General features: G+C 38.0%; 1 protein-coding gene across 12 annotated transcripts in view; it reads right to left on the reverse strand.

Moving 5' to 3' along the window:
* The window catches only part of rapgef1b (Rap guanine nucleotide exchange factor (GEF) 1b), a 46,295-nt gene that overhangs the window by 9,508 nt on the left and 19,594 nt on the right, over positions 1–17,193 (reverse strand). For 2 of the 12 annotated variants that reach the window (XM_084136756.1, XM_084136752.1), the window contains exons 2-13: positions 14,481–14,623; positions 13,756–13,934; positions 13,433–13,589; positions 13,262–13,350; positions 13,034–13,183; positions 11,263–11,325; positions 10,177–10,297; positions 9,138–9,324; positions 8,134–8,610; positions 7,202–7,407; positions 5,415–5,570; positions 1,873–2,025 (exon numbers count right to left, since the gene is read on the reverse strand). In XM_084136756.1, coding sequence (XP_083992882.1) covers positions 1,873–2,025; positions 5,415–5,570; positions 7,202–7,407; positions 8,134–8,610; positions 9,138–9,324; positions 10,177–10,297; positions 11,263–11,325; positions 13,034–13,183; positions 13,262–13,350; positions 13,433–13,589; positions 13,756–13,934; positions 14,481–14,623 — 2,081 coding nt within the window. The remainder of the gene's footprint in view (positions 1–1,872; positions 2,026–5,414; positions 5,571–7,201; positions 7,408–8,133; positions 8,611–9,137; positions 9,325–10,176; positions 10,298–11,262; positions 11,326–13,033; positions 13,184–13,261; positions 13,351–13,432; positions 13,590–13,755; positions 13,935–14,480; positions 14,624–17,193) is intronic. The other 10 variants (XM_084136761.1, XM_084136760.1, XM_084136757.1 and 7 more) reach the window with 9 other exon arrangements.

Genomic DNA, 17,193 nt, shown 5'->3' on the forward strand with positions numbered 1-17,193 from the left:
ATCCAATATTCACCTTCATACACACATTGTTTAAGCTCCACATGGTTTGTCTCACGACATACAGTAAACCTGTGCAAAATACCACTAAATGCACAAAAAGAGTTTACATTTTTAATTTTAAATTGTACCTGTTTACATGACTGATTTTAAGTAAAAACTGTAAAACATTACGCATTTTGGCCGTTCATTTACACGACAACTGTGTTTTGGCCGCCTGAAAACACAAACTTTTGAAAACGGGTTTCAAAGTGCAAGTTTTTTTTATAAAACAATACCGTTCTTGTTTCCGTGTAAACTACAAAAACACGAATTCGCGAAAACGGTGACATCATGCGCATGAGTATTACGTGTTCAGTATATAGGCGCGTAGTGTTTCTTTAAAAAGTGACATCGCCAACTACTGGCCTGGCATGAATAATAATGTCATTTTCGCGGATTCGTGTGAATGGGGATCATTTTGATAACGTTGTCATCTGTACGCGAAAAACGCAAAGGAAAAACTTTTCCTTTTTTGGTACACTGTCGTCGTGTAAACGTTCCCTAAATCTAAACGCATAAAAAAAGGCATTTACATTACTTTAAATAAAATAAACATTAGCTGAAAAAAAAACTTTATTGCAGTTAGTGGCAAAGGCAATATTTCTCTAAGTACTAAATTAACTAAAACTTCCGGACCCCTAAAGGGACATGGTGATGGAAAAACATATGAGAATGAAGGAAAAAACATTTGTTTTCTCAGGGGAATGCAAAAATTTGGCGCAAGAACCCAACATAAGAACCCAACATAATTTTTCCATCATCATGTCCCTTAAGTTTACGGGCTCTGTAAAAAACAAAACTAAAAACTATATAGAGATTTTTATTTATTCAAAACTAGCAAAAATGAAGAAAAACAACAACAAAATGACTAAAATAAAATGAAAACAGAAAATAGAAAAATAGAATCTAATCCAAAATATTAACAGAAACTATAATAGTATATTAATATCCAAATAACACTGCCCAGGACCCCATTTTATTGTCCCAAATGTGAAAATTTTCCAATCTGTTTCAAAAAGCAATAGCACACCTATCTTTTTCACTCAGAAAACTCAAGACTTTTCACTGAAAACCAAAGTTATAAGACACAGAAATGACATTTAGAATATGTTTACCACTAGATGGCATCGATGCACACACATTTACAATATTTTCTTAATATAACATTCTTGCATAATGCTTTTTTTTGGTTGTTTTTTACAATAAAACACTCATAAGGAAGTGGATATAATGCTCCAGTCCATATTATATTTTCAGGAAAAGCTGACAAAGTATCATTTTTCATGTGTGTTTATAAAATATCTCTGCTTTTCAGACAAAACTGCACCTCCTTTTGGGGACGTCTTAAGTGGAAGAAATAGTGGTAACAATTTACATAAAGCCTTCATGTTTTACGCATTGTAAATGTATTCATAATGCATGCTATAATGCATTATATCTTTTTAGAAATAATCGCAACCCAAATTAAAATGCATAATAAATATTCGTAGATTCTTTGTTAAATCTGAAATTGGTAATGTGTTTTGAAGAATTAAACTTTATAAAGCTGTAAAAATGGTGGTTACAATTATTCACAAGATCATACAAATGTATTATAAGGTGCATAACAAGGCATTATTAATGCCTTTTTTATTATACATAAAGGCTTTAAGTAAAGTGTTACCAAAATAGTTAATAAATAAATGTTTTATTTGCAAAAACATGGTTATTAAGGACTAGTTATTATTATTTACTTTATTTAAAAACAACAGAAGCCCATATTCCGATGATTACTGAAATGTGTGTGTGTGTGTTCTTGAGTGTGTGTGTGTGTGTGTGTGTGTGTGTGTTTACCGCGGAGGTAAGAAGCGAGTCAGAAAGAGAAGACTCAGAAGGAAGACAGACGGCCAGAGAGACGAGAGAGCTGGTCAAGGACCCGTTAGAGACACCACCACCATCTAGAGCTCTGCCGGCATTGGTCAAGCCGACCGGGTCAGAACTCTGCGACTGGTGGAAACAGAAGAAAAGAGAAGAAATGGGAGAGGAAAGATGGAATCAGAGGAAGTATTTGGAATAAATCTGAAAAGAAGGGAAAAGACAGGAGAACGGAGATGGAAATATGTTCTATTCTGTGTAAAATAGCAGGACAGCGAGTTTAAATTAGTAACCACCCGCTAAAGAGAGAACAAACTCTATCAGGCAATACAACACAACGCTGGACAAGTCAAATCCTGGCGGAACTTCCGGATGTTGCTTAGAGGGATTAAAACACCTGCAGGGACTCGTCTGGAACACCAGCAACAACATTCCAATTCATCCCATCACACACACACACACACAGCTCAACAAACATGGTCCAACATGTTTCCCGGAGAGATCGGGAAGAGCTTCCCCCATTCTATTCCATCTGTGACATTCTGGAATGTAAGCATTCCACAGAGACTCAGAGGAGGGAGTGAGGAAAAGAGATAGAAAGAGGGGGGAAAAATACATATGGAGCCTCACAATCTTGCCTCACACACACACTTTACTGAACGAAATGGTTCAGTCTTTCCTTAGGCACACACTCACTCACTCACACACATAAACATCATATTGCTGCTTCTCTGACCTCTAAGGTCAGGGGTCAAGAGCACAGAACATTCCAGCACAATTCCCAGATTCCGTTACCATGACAAACTAGTTTAAAAAACTCATCACTAGGGAGAAACACTCCAAATAACAGCTTGCTGATCTCGGTAACAACCTGTGTAGTATTTATTAATATTTTGAGTTAGCTTTTATTTTTATATTTTCAGTTTTCATTTTAATTGAAAGTTTTAGTTATTTTGTTATGTGCTTAAAGGAACACTCTACCGTTTTTTGAAATAGGGCTTATTCACTTCTTTCCTACATTTAGATAGGTGGGCAAATGTATTTTTGTCTCAGTGCATGCATTGTTTTAGTTTGACAGGGTCAGCGCTAGCTTAGCTTAGCATAATGAACGGAATCCTTTGTTGCCAGCTAGCATGTCCTGAGTAAAAGTGATATATATATATAAAAAAACCCCACTTAATTACCTCTTGTGGCCTGCGTATTCACAACGAGTACAAATAGCGATGCAGATTAACACTAGGCGATTTCCTATGCAGATATATTGACTTGGGACTATATTAGGGGGAAGCACAGGCGAAGCACTGCTACTTGGGCGCATAGATATCACACCCAAGTAGCAGTGCTTCGCCTGTGCTTCCCCCTAATATAGTCCTTAATATATAAGTCAATATCTGCCTAGGAAATCGCCTAGTGTTAATCTGCATCGCTATTTGTACTCGTTGTGAATACGCAGGCCACAAGAAGTAATTAGGTGTTTTTTTGTTTTTGTTTTGTCTTTTACTCAGGACATGCTAGCTGGCAACAAAGGATTCCATTCATTATGCTAAGCTAAGCTAGCGCCGACCCTGTCAAACTAAAACAATACATGCACTGAGACAAAAATGCATTTGCCCACCTATCTAAATGTAGGAAAGAAGGTGAATAAGCCCTATTTCAAAAAACGGTGGAGTGTTCCTTTAAGTCATATTAGATTTTTATTTCAATTTTAATTATCTTAAAGGAGTGGTATAATGCCCTTTTCACGAGATGTAAAATAAGTCTCTGATGTCCCCAGAGTGTGTATGTGAAGTTTTAGCTCAAAATACCCCACAGATATTTTTATACAGCATGTTAAAATCGTCACTTTTTGAGGGTGAGCAAAAACACAAAGTTTTTGTGTCTGTCCCTTTAAATACAAATGAGCTGCTGCTCCCGACACAGGGGGCGGAGCTTCAACAGCTTGTGTCCTTTTACCTCACACACACATGCACTGAAAATTTCAAAAACGTTTAGCCTTTTATGTTTAAACCGGATTCAGACAATGATGGAGAGACTCAAGAAGAAGTGACAACATGTAGAAGCAACAGGACATTTCTGAATGGTTAGTTGATGAATTTATGTTGCTGATGTGTAATCTTCTAGTCATTGATTAGCATATTCTGTCTTGATAATCTATAAATCGTGTTCAGGGGGTGGAGTTTATATAAATTATAGGGTTAGTGATGTCACTAACGCAGGAGGAATGTCATGTAGTCTCTACCAGCCGTTTGTTGTAGTCCTTAAAAATCTCCCTTTGCTTTGAACTTTGAGCATTGTAACTTTGCAGATGTTGTTTATGCTCAAACAGCAACATTACACACTAACTAAAGTTAGAAAAGTGAAATCATATTCAACCACCCCTTTAAATTTCTATTTATTTCAGATTTAGTAACTTTAGTACTTTAACTTCAACTTATATAAGTATAATTTCTTCTTATATTTATCATTTATTTTAGATTTATTTCAATGAAAAATTATTTTAATAGTTTTAGTAAACAATAATAACAATAGCAATAACAGACTCTTTCAGCATCTTTATCATAGCATTTTTTTAAAGCTATTAATATACACACTTTCAGTGAGGACAGAAAAATTTGATGCTAGAAACATGTCATGTCTGGTCGTACATCTTTTTTTTTTCTATGGATGATACTATCAACAGTAGAATCTGAAATTCTAGACAAAATATCACAACTCTTCATAAGTTATCGTGAGATACATGAAACGTGGCAAGAGCTGTGAGAGAAAATTCGGCAAAAAACTTCTAGAGATAAAAAGATATGAAATAATTCACCTTTTTTTGTGTACAAAATATAGGCCAAATTTATGCCAATCAAAAGTTTGACTACACAAGCCACCTTTGATGCAATGAGCAAAAGTAAAAAAAAGTGTCGAATAAAGCACTAGAAAGTGAAATCCAAAGCAACTGGAGGCCAGAGTTACTCAATAAAATAATGTATGTATGAGGGGCAGCCGTGATCTTAGTTTTAATGCTACATGAAGATTAAACAGCATTTTGATAAGCCATGGATTTAAACCTTAAACCCAGATAATCAGATAAATTAAGATTAGATAAGATTTTAGACTTAAACTTTAATTCAGCTTTGGTTCTGGTTCCAAAAGTCACCAAATAAAACCCAAAAGGGCAAAGTGGACGTGCAAACTCCATAAATAATCTTTAAGTCACATCTGAACAGCGGTTTAATAACCACCCCAGGGAAACATGTTAACAATGATGACAAAACCATATGAAGAGCACATGTGTGCCGAAACCACACACAAAATGACCAGAACACACTGAATGCAGATGATACATATGCAGACGTACATAACAAACGTGTTATATTCTGTGTATTCTGTATATATATTAATTTTATTATTAAATACTAGCCCTGAAATACTTACACTTCTTCTTAACACACTTAACTTCTTAAAATTTCGAAAGAGGAAAAAAAAAAATCCTTCTTAATTGTTTTCACTCCACTCCTAAACTGCTCACTCACCACAGGTGTGGTCAAAGAGGCGTGGCCACTGAGGAAGGAGTTAGACACTGATAGGCTGAGACCAAGAGCAGGCTCCGCCTCCTCCAGAAGCCCAGCAGGAGGAGGGAGAATTGAAAAAGAGGAAGAGGAGGATGAAGAAGGAGAGGTATAGGAGGCCTAGAGCACATGACAGAAACATGGAACAGGAAGAAGAGAGACAGAGGAAAGAAAAGAAGAAGAAATCAGGTTAAAAAGAAAGAAAAGCAAAGAGAGTTATATTAACTCAGCTGGAAAAAAGTAGAAGCTGGTTTAAAGGCAACATGTGTGTGTGTGTGTGTGTGTGTGTGTGTGTGTGTGTGTGTGTGTGTGTGTGTGTGTGTGTGTGTGTGTGTGTGTGTGTGTGTGTGTGTGTGTATATATATATATATATATATATATATAACAGTTTTAATAAATAAGCTAAAGTAACCCTAAAAAGTAAAAACTAGATAATTCCTTGGAACAAATATATGAATTATATAAGCTCATAGCTATTGGTAAGAATTATTTTATTTATAATTATTATAGGCATAAATTAAAATACTCTGACAGTGAGACTTACTTGCTGACCACAGGTAAAACCATGCATGGCTACTCGCTACCACTGTCAAATGATATTATGATATTATGAATCTATACGTTATATAATAAAAACGCCTAAACACAGGTAAAATCTATACACAAATCTTCACGAACAAACTGCCATCATTTCATAACAAAAATGAATTATATTCCCCTACCTACCAAATAAATCTAATGCAATATAAATGACTATAACATAGTATTTAATATAAAAATGCACATTTCTGCCCAAACCATGGTAAATACGGTCAGTGTTACTACAGTAAATTCATGGTAAATAAGGGTGGTGATTTGGTGAAGTAAAAGTCTTTTAACTTCGTTCATGGCACCATGTTTCTCCTGTTTCCCTCATCAGTCTTGTTGGGAATGTTGAGGCTGTTTCATCCGATTTAAAACTAGTTTAATCATCGAGTGATTTGTGGTTTGTACCAGAGGTGTGTGTCAAATTATAATGCTTCTCACTGGATGTCGCAGTGCTGTTTAATAATGGTGTCCAGGACCGGAAGTAAACGCAAAGCAAAAAACACAGAAAAAACAAAGCCGACTGATGCTCAAAAACAGCTCTGTAAGCGCTCCGACTGGCCTGAGAAACGTTTTCCCAAAATTTGGATCGATACATGGCTGCAAAAACAGGGGGAGGGAGGCGGGGGTGCCCTCGGGCCGGATGGAGGTGATTGGCGGGCCGGATTTGGCCCACGAGTCGCCAATTGAATAGCCCTGCATTAGAGCATTAGTAGACTGTCTGCTTTAAAACTCTGCTAACACTTTATTCTGATGCTCCCAGACAGACATTCTCCTGACTATGAGCAACTTTAAAGTACATGTCAACTTAATCTACTAACCCAAACCTAACTACTAATACTCTAATGAGAGTTAGTTGACATGTAGTTACTAAAGTGGAGCATTGAAATCAAGTGTAACTTGCTGTGGCAGAAATTCCCTACAGTTCCGGTTTGGTTAAGAATCTAATCTTATCTGTAACTCTTTTACAAAAAAACATTGTTAATCCGTGTTTTCCACTTGACTTTACAGTGACCCTGACGTGTCCCACCAGACCAGTCACATGTGGCCTAATCTAAAGAACCTCAGTTTGACCTCTCACCTTTCGGAGCTTAACCTTTGACCTGCTCCATGCTCAATGCCCTCAGGCACAGGTCACTGATAACATGCGTTGGATGATAACTCACCAGTTGTCTCTGTTTGGGAGGTAGCGCTGGCGGTGGGACGGGTTCGTGCACAGAGTCTGAGCTGCTGTAGGAGTCGTTGAAGCCGTAAACCTCCTGAAAGCGCTTGTTCCTCCGCTGCTCGTAAATACTCTCGTTCTGCGGCATCTGATAGAAGACGGACGGCTGCGGCTCCGAATAATCCTCCACAAACTGCATGTACTGCAGAACTACAGAGAAAAATACATAGTTGAACATACAAAAAAAAAAAAGAGGCATTTGCTTGGTTTTGAAAACTGTATACACTACCGGTCAAAAGATTAATTAATCATTTAAACAAGTCTCTTGTGTTCACCGAGCCTGTATTTATTTAATCAAAAATACAGTAAAAACAGTAGTATTGTGAAATATTGTTACTATTTAAAGTAGTTTACTAGTTTAATATTAAAACGTAATTTATTCCTGTGATCAAAGCTGTATTTTCAGCATCATCACAGCCGTCAGTGTCACATGATACTTCAGAAATCACTCTAATATGATGATTTGCTCAAGAAACATTTCTGATTATTATCAATGTTGAAAACAGTTGTGCTGCTTCATCCTGAGAAAAAAATAAAATAAAATGCATCACAGTTTCCATAAAAATATTAAGCAAGCAGCAATTTTTTCAACATTGATAATAATAAGAAACATTATTGATAAACAAGCACAAACAATAATAACAATTGAGGACCAAATCAGAATATTAGAATGATTTCTGAAGGGTCATGTGACGATGTGGCAATGCATAAAAATCCTAAAAAAAAAATCAAAATATAATATCTTATGTATTTCTTTTGGGGTGAAATAAGACCCAGGCGTGTTCCTGGATGATATTTCAAGAGATTCACTCATTCATTAAAAATCTAATTTCTTCTGACTGCGAATGTATCACTTTGTGCAGCTTTTCCTCTTACTCTGTTTGCCCTTCTTCTCTGGCAGCGGCGGCGGGCTGTCGGCATCCGTATACTGTGAGAGTTCGTCTCCACCGTTGACCTGAGGAAGGGGCGACACCGGCGTCACCAGCGGGAACGGTGGCGTGGGCTGCTCCTCTTCTAATAGGTTATCGTAGTGCGATGGGAGGCGCTCGTAAAGAGGGTACGCTGATAAGATGGGTGCGGATCGTCGCTTCTTCTGGGGGAGGGCGGGTGGATGCACGCGATTGGTCTGTCCAGGTGTGAGGGGCGGAGTCCAGTAGTCCAGGGAAGCCTGATTGGTGACGGGAGCACTGAAACGCGGGTGGGTGGGCGGGGCATGGGCGGGGCTTAATGACGGAGACTCCCCGTGGCATTCTGGGAGAGGGCTCAGACTGCTGCCAGTGCCGGTGGGAAACGGTAACGGGTCGGAGACGGACAGATCCTGATGTAGGAAGTCGTAATCAGGATCGTATCCCTCTATAGAAAAAAAACCCTCAACTTTTACTCAAACATTCATAATAGTGAAGTCATTATTTATGTAGCTCTTTATACAATTCGGATTCACAATTATAAACAGGAAAATAAAAAAAACGATGCAAACTTTCTGCTGTAAAACAAGTTGATTCACTTCAGTTCAATAACTTCATCAATTATGAAATGAGTTCAATTCATTGATAAGTAGCGCTTCAGAATACAATAGTGATATTATTCAGCTATAGTCAGTTCACGTTGATTTAGTTAATTTAACAGTGTCGATGTTGCAAAAATTTTCAATTATGAACACAAATTCGATTCAGCTATAAAGCAGCTCTACAGAAGACATTGAGCTCAATTCAGTTAAAGTTTTGTTCATATCTGATAGTGTCAAAATCAATGATATTAATGAATATTAAGTGTCTTAAACCCCAGCTAAGCAAGCCAAAGGTGACCGTGGCAAGGAACCCAAACTCCATCAGGAGACAGAAATGGAGGGAGAAACCAAACAGTGTAAAAGTGTGTGTTACCTAGTGTTTCACAGCTAGTGTTGCGAGAGCACTGCCCGCTGTCTCGCTCCAGTGAAGAGAGCTGCTCGTCGGACTTGCTGAGCTTTCCCATGCTGTTACAGGGAGAGAGACGAGGCGAATCCCCACCGTACGACTGGCTCCCGCCGGAGAAACGCCGCTGGAGGAGATCCACATCAAACTCCTGCTGCTTTAAACACACAACACGCAACCACAACACCATCATCACACTGATGTTGTACAGGAATCCTCTGGACTTTAAGCACTTCCAATCATGTTAAAATACACAATATAAAAATGAGCTTTATTTATATCAGTTTCCACTGATTGTTTTCAATCTCTTTTTATTTGATTTTTTATTAATTTTTTGTTTTTCAAATTATTCAAAAAATATTTTTAATTAGTTTTGTTTTATAAAATTCTATATTTCTTATTTTTTTCTAGATATTAGTGCTGTCAAATCAATTAATTGCATCTAACATAAAAGTTACCTGTGTATATGTAAATACGTATGTGTGTGTGAGTTTGTGTGTGTGTGTATGTATGGAAGTGTGTGTGTGTGTGTGTGTGTGTGTGTGTGTGTGTGTGTGTGTGTGTGTGTGTGTGTGTGTGTGTGTGTGTGTGTGTGTGTGTATATATATATATATATATATATATATATATATATATATACACTGTATATACACACACACACACACAAACATATATTTACAAACTTTTATGCTAGATGCGATTAATCGATTTGACAGCACTAATATTTCTATATAGTTCTATATAGTTATTATTTGAATTTTAGTCATTTAAGTACTTCAGCTTAAACCTATTTCAGTTAATTCTCATTTAGTTTTAGTTTTTATCAAATATTTGTATTTTATTTGACTTTATTTCAATTAACAAAAATGCTTTCAATGGTTTCAGTTAGCAATAAAAATACCGATTCAAACACCATTCAATATTACATACTTCACTTTTAAGTTAAGAAAAACAAAATTAAGGTTGTTACAAAAGGTCAAAGTTCAAAGGCCGTGATCAGGAGCCGTACCTGGTTTAGAGCTCCAGGAGGCAGGTTGAGACCACATGATCCTCGACTCATCGGCGCTACCACGGCAACACGCGTGGGGGAGGAGGCCGACTGTCGCTTCTTGGGAGGCAGAGCGGGCGGGCTATGGGCACAATATGCATAAATATGCAAATGAGTTCACAAGTATGAAACAAACAATGTAACAAGGTCAAAAGAAACGAGCACAGACAGTCTACACACAGTTAGCGAGGGTCTAGCCAGGAATTTAATTGGACACACTCACACATAACACACACATAAAAGTAGCACAGCAGTGGAATGTGTGGGCGGTGAGTTCGGATCTTGGGTTTCCCTGACGATTCTTCACTTCAATGAAGCTCTACCAGGTAACCATGGAAACATTAGAATAAACTAATCATAGAACACCCAGTGGGAAGGATTAGAGCGGGATGCATCTCTAGGCAAAAATCCTGAAGGAATGTGCACAGGATTCCATTTGGAATTTGTATTAAAATTTGGAACTATTTCTATTTCAGATCCAAAAGGATTAAATTAGAATATTCTAAGAATCAAATCCCATCCTACAGGATTTTAGGAACACTTTCATCTCACTGAACATTTATCGGGTTTCATTTTATCTGAAAGATCCTGTAAATTCTCTTTTGATGCATTAAAGAAATATTCTTTTGAGAATTATGATATTCCTATTGGAAACTGGAATAAAATTGGAGAAGAAAATTTTTTCACTAGTTGCTAGTAAATCAAACTAATAACAGAGAATGTTATATTCCAATAATCTTTGTTTTCTTTACAACTTCGAAATTATTTATTTCAAAATTATCCCCATTAGGATCCTTTAAGATTGACGGCAAATTATTTGAGAAATTCCATTCACATTCTTTTAGGATTTATAGACTATGCCTCATTGGTCAGCCATGCAATCAGGCTTTCCTCTGATTGGTCGTCACTCTGCTACGTGCAATCCAATTGGACGCACAATGCCACACAACCACATGCAGGTAAGGGCCACCGTCCAATCAGAGAGGCCGAGGGGTGTAACTGTGTGATGTCAAAATGCACACAGGAGTACACCATTGGCTAACGTACGTTTCCATCGCCGTGGCCCTCCGCTGCCCGGCAACAGGATCGGAGCACAACTGCATCCTGTTCCTGTCCCATGACAACCAATCGATCACAGAATACAGAGGAAGAAGATGAACAAACATTTCCAGAAAAAAAAAAATGGATGAAAACCAGAAAATGCAGAAAGACAAAGATGATGTGTGATTGAAGGACACAAAGATGATGGAGAGAGAAACAGATACAGTGGTTGAAATGCTAAACAAACAAAGAGACATTAATTAGAGCAGATGCCAGATTTAATTCAGGCTGAGAGGGACGGAAGTACAGTTCCTTTAATATCTTGAGCTGTGGGTTCAACAATGGCTGGCGTGATGCAAAATCTAGAGCGCAGGGTGGCTGATGGCCGATGTTATATATTAAAATAGAGATATACTGACAAACACTTTGAAATTTGTACAGATATTCAGAGTTTTCCACTTGATCAGGTATTTAATATTGGGTTTTCCACTAAAATATGAGCACAAAACACACATTTACAACGAGAAAGAGCCTAGGACAAAACATATTGGCAATTAAATGGGTTAAATTATTTGTTGACTATGCAAAGTATTTTTATTATAAAGGTGGTTTATAAAAATGCTGATTGAGTTGCTTCTAAAAGCAGAAAAAAACCTAAATAAAAAATAGCTGTGCATATGGATTATCAGACATTTTTAAAAAAAGGCAATAAAATCCAGACTCATTGATGCAAAATGAAATGTACTTTAAATATTAACATTAAATTAACATTTATTTACCTTATATTAACTGAAATCACATATAAAAATGACTTGAAATTGTGGTAATCATGAAATGCCTAAATATCAGCCCATTTATTAATACATAATTTATTGAAAATGAGCATTTACACACATTTCCATTGCAAAACTTAGTTAGAATTAAATGTGACCTTAGGAAGTGTGATATTTTGAATGAACTACAGCTTGTTTTCGTTGATGTTAAATTAAGTATGCCATGTACTCTGACTAAAGTCTATAGCTAACACGATCTCATACACCCTCCACACACACACAAACACATCTCTTATCATCAGACGGCAAAAATAACTCACAACCATCTGTAATTCCCCTTCACAGAAAGTGTGTATGATACAGTTACTACTTGCATGTCTCTAATTACAGACAAAAAGTCAATGAAAAAACTTCTGCTTCGGAAGCCAAACGCCTTTGAGAGATGATGCCGTCACATGAGTGTGTGTGTGTGTATCGGATGTGTTTTCATTCAAATATATTTAGATACTTACTTGTGGAAGAAAGTAGAATTAAATAATGCATGACGTAAATTACCATCACTAAATTTACTACATACTGCTCACTACTCACTGCACGCTACTATACTCCCTGAGGATACACTACAGCGCACACCTAAAGTATACTTGATGTTCGCCTCATCAATGCATCCTACACACTACACACAAGCGAATTTACCTTAATCTGTCGGCTGTAAAGGAAACAGTGAGGTATCAAATGATTTGAGACAGAACCAAAATGAAGGTCTGAGTTTGGAATGGCACACTAGCCTAGCATTCACTATGCTTGCAGTTTTCAGTTTGTATTCAGCGAATCCTACAATGCAACAGACTCAAGTCTTTGATTTCAAGCATGAAAAATGAACCCAGAATAATATCGTTTTAATATGTCTTTTAAAAATATGTTTTGAGAATCTATCAGTTTCTTCTTTTCGTTTTCTGAAAGTACAAACAACAACTTCAGATTTCCAAGTTACGCTGTCATACCTGTGCTCTGCCAGTTTGAGTCCTGGTAGAGGAGGTTTGGGCGGAGCCTCTTCCTCTGACATGTCAGTCAAGCTGTCAGTGGGCGTGACAATGGGCGTGGTCTTACTCAGGATCGCCTTCTCTCGTTCAGTTAGAGGATTTTCACACACACTGAGAAAGAGAGAGAGAGTCTCTATGCACAATCTCTATGCAAACCTGATAAATCCATATGGGCCTTTATGACTGTACCTCTCAGCTTTGGTCACAGGAGGCGCTGGTTTGTTGGGGGACGTTGGCGACGGTTGCTCGTGTTTCTCTATTGTGAGTTTCACCAGCTCCTGTTACAAACGCACACACTCCAGTTATAAATATGCCAGTGTTGTTTTAACCTTGTCACAAACGCACATCTCATCCCCTCACCTTCACACCATCCAGCACGCCTTTGATCACCGTGGTGACGGTTGCCACGGTGTCCTTGTCGTCGAGGTCGATGCCCTCCAGCATCACCTGGTCGGACCAACGAATGAGATTCGCCAAACTCTGATAGACGCGGTTATGACAGGAGGACATTGCCGAGCTGCGGAGAGAGAGAGAGGGAGAATAATGGAGAGAGGCTGCATGCAAGCTGTAAAATCCATTCATATACCACTCTATTTAATATGGTACCTGAAGATATTTTAAAGATTACCACGGTATTACCATGGTACATGTTGAAAAACCATAGTTTGTGCTGGTCCTCTCACCTGTGCTGTACCCGAGCCTCTACCTGCATCAGAGGCAATATGGCCTCCAAAACTTTACTAGCTGAACCAGGAAGCATCTGGAGAACTTTTGTATCGACGCTCATCTTGTCCACAATCGTCTTGAAGTAACGCAGAGCGCTCACCACCTCCTTCTCCTGTTCCTCCAATCGACTCACCTTCTGTTAAAAGACATTCATATTATTTACAGAGGATGGAAAGTTGATATTTGCGATAATAGAGCGGCAACAGAGTTACAGTAGAGTTGAGATTAGAGTTATTCTGCAGCTAAAAAGATGTGGAAATAATCTTCACAGAGATAGAGCTGCAGTAGAGCATAGAGTTAATGTTCACTGACAGCAGCACTAGAGTTGCTGTAGAGTTAAGAGGGTATACCGTTAATGTGCACTGATGCAGAAGGTTAGTAGAGTTAATGTAGAGATATGAGGGTGGAAAGTGAATGTTTACTGTGGTAGAGCAGCAGATTTACTGCAGAACTGAAAGTAGAGAGTTATTGTTCACTGATGTAGAGCGACCGTAGAGTTGCTGTAAAGTTGAGAGGGTTGAGTTTGGAGTAACTGTAGAGGTAAGAGGGTGGAAAGGTAATGTTTACAGTGGAAGAGCAGCAGTAGAGTAACTATAGAGTTAGTGGAAAGTTAATACTGACTACTGTAGAGTTATGGTAGAGTAACTGTAGATCTCAAAGGGAAAGAGTAGAGTTGCTTTACCTTGTTGACGGGTTTCTCTGGAGTCTTCACGGCAGGCTCTGGCTGGAGTTGTTTGCTTTTCTTAGATGGAGTTCTTTTAATCTTCGGGGAAGGAAATTTCATCAATTTCTTTGTGAAAGAGGAGAGGTGAGACTTCTGGGGTTCTGGAAAACAACAAAACACAGAAGGATAAATTCACAAGACAAAACACAATTTACATATCAAAAGGACAAAAAAGAAAAAAAGCGTTTGCATAAAAAAATTATTAAAATTAAAAATCTGTCACAGACCAAAAAAAACCCAGGCGATGAATGAGGAAATTCATTCAGGCTTCATCTTTGACAAACTCACAGCACTGTTTTGGTTATCAGAGAGATGACAGATACATTTAGAGAGACGATCTGTCACTGAAAAAGGAGGGTGGGATACTTACAACCAGCAATCAATGCAAGATCAGAGTCGTTTTATATAATAAGCACAATTAAACTATACAAATGAACACATACAAGCCTTGCTGGCGATAAACATCACCAAACAAACGTGCTCCCACAGGCAATTACATAAACTAGAATCCTCGTCTGTGGGGTTTTATCATAATTGGAATTTTATGGTCTGTAATTACAGAGAGAAATAGAGAGATTTTGCACACACACACACACACACACACACACACACACACACACACACGCACACACACAGAGCTATTTCTTAATTTATCATCCTGTTCAAAGTAATATCTGTTAAATAATACTCACATGCACAATTAGACAGAATGTAAACGGCACAGCTCATTCAGAAATCATTGCGATTGTGACATCACAACAACGAGGTCATTTACATAAATCTGCCCACATTTACACAACAATTACTCAATATTTAGGAACTTCAGCCCTCTCCACTACGGAAAGGTTACACAATAATAACATAGATCATTTCTCAGTAGAAATCTTAAAGGTACAGCAGCAAAACAGCCCGTTTAAAGATTTAAAGTGTGTAAATTCGGCATGAGTAGCATTACCAGACAAAACCGAGGAATCAGAGAAGGTGGAATATGATCACGAAAAAAAAAACAATTATGGCTGTTTTTGTTGCAGGAAACCTTATCTCAACCTTTTTGAGTTGTTTTAGCTTATTTTAATGCTTGTTTTGTTTTATTTTAAATGATCTTGAGGCCCCCGTGGAAGTTTGTTGTCCTGTTTGTTTAAGCCCCTTTCACACAGAGCGCTGATCCCAGAAAATTGCCATAAAATTGGAGTGCCTTCTGTGTGAACGCAAACACATCCCGGGATTGATCCTGGGATGGGGACCTAGTAACATTGCTGGGATCAGCCCCGGAACGCTCTCTGTGTGAACGAAAGGCAGGACAGATGCCGTAAGGGGTGTGTTGTAGTGATGACGCTGAAGCGGAGATCAATCACCAGCTTAGTTGAACGGTACGCGATCCACTAGTTTATGATCGAATCAGAAAAAAAATGTACGAGCGTGGTTTCTCGAGAGCAATCGCAGATCATAAGCAACCTTAACGTCAACATCCTGATGTCACCTATCTTTAAAGGATTAGTTCACCCCAAAATGAAAATTTCCTAATAATTTACTCACCCCAATGCCATCCAAGATATCCATGTCTTTCTTTCCTCAGTGGGAGAGAAATTATGTTTTTTGAGGAAAACATTTCTGGATTTTTCTTCTAACAATGGACTTCATTGGTTACCATCGTTTTTAAGTCCAAATCAATGCAGTTTCAAAAGTCTTTGAAGTGTTTAAACGGGCTGTACGCGATCACAGCTGAAGAAGAGGTTGTTATCTAGCGAAACGATAGGTCATTTTAAGAAAAATATATAATTTATAGACTTTTTACCTTCAATAGTTCAGATTGAGCTGATCAACAAACGGACAGGGAACTACGTCATCACGTTGAAAGGTCATTGTTAGAAGAAAAATCCAGAAATGTTTTCCTCAAAAAACATAATTTCTCTCCCACTGAGGAAAGAAAGACATGGATATCTTGGATGGCATTGGGGTGAGTAAATTATTAGGAAATTTTCATTTTGGGGTGAACTAATCCTTTAAGGTGTGTGAATGCACGCATAGATTTCAGAAAATCACTGGCAGTGTGAATGAACCAAAATCAAACGATTATCAGTGTATTTTCCGGAATCTCTGTGTAAAAGTGTGTGTTTAAGAAGTGTGTACTTAGTTTGGACGGCCTGCAATCATACACACTCTCTCCAAACACATGGATGTACAGTTGACCTCTGACCCCTCATGAGAAAAAACACTTTTTGGGGTTACAAAAATGCAGGAAACTACATGTCATGTTTGTGTGTTTTGGTGTGCATGTTGACAGCCATTGTTGCAGAAAGGGACTCTGCCTTTTCCGTTCAGAGCGTGCTCAGAACAATGCCTTCTGGGAAAAACGGAAAAGTTGTATTGTAACTAACATGGGTGGAGCCATTATGCTCTAATACACACACATACAACACTTAATTAACCTCTCACACACGCATGCATGGTGGGCGTATTTAGGCCTGTAGGCTGAAAAGAACAGCAGTGGAGCGTGGGTAATGTAGTACTTTAAATGTAACCACCACTAAAATCCATACTACAGATCCATATCACACACCAGCACTCACCAATCAATCTCTGTGTAAGTGGCTGCATCATGCAAAGTTAATGCAGATTTGACTCAAGAAGACACCTAGCATTGTGCAATTTAAAGGTTGGCTTTACGTGC

Source organism: Abramis brama (assembly GCF_963993115.1).
Source record: "Abramis brama genome assembly, chromosome: 15".
In the NCBI taxonomy this organism is placed as follows: domain Eukaryota; kingdom Metazoa; phylum Chordata; class Actinopteri; order Cypriniformes; family Leuciscidae; genus Abramis; species Abramis brama.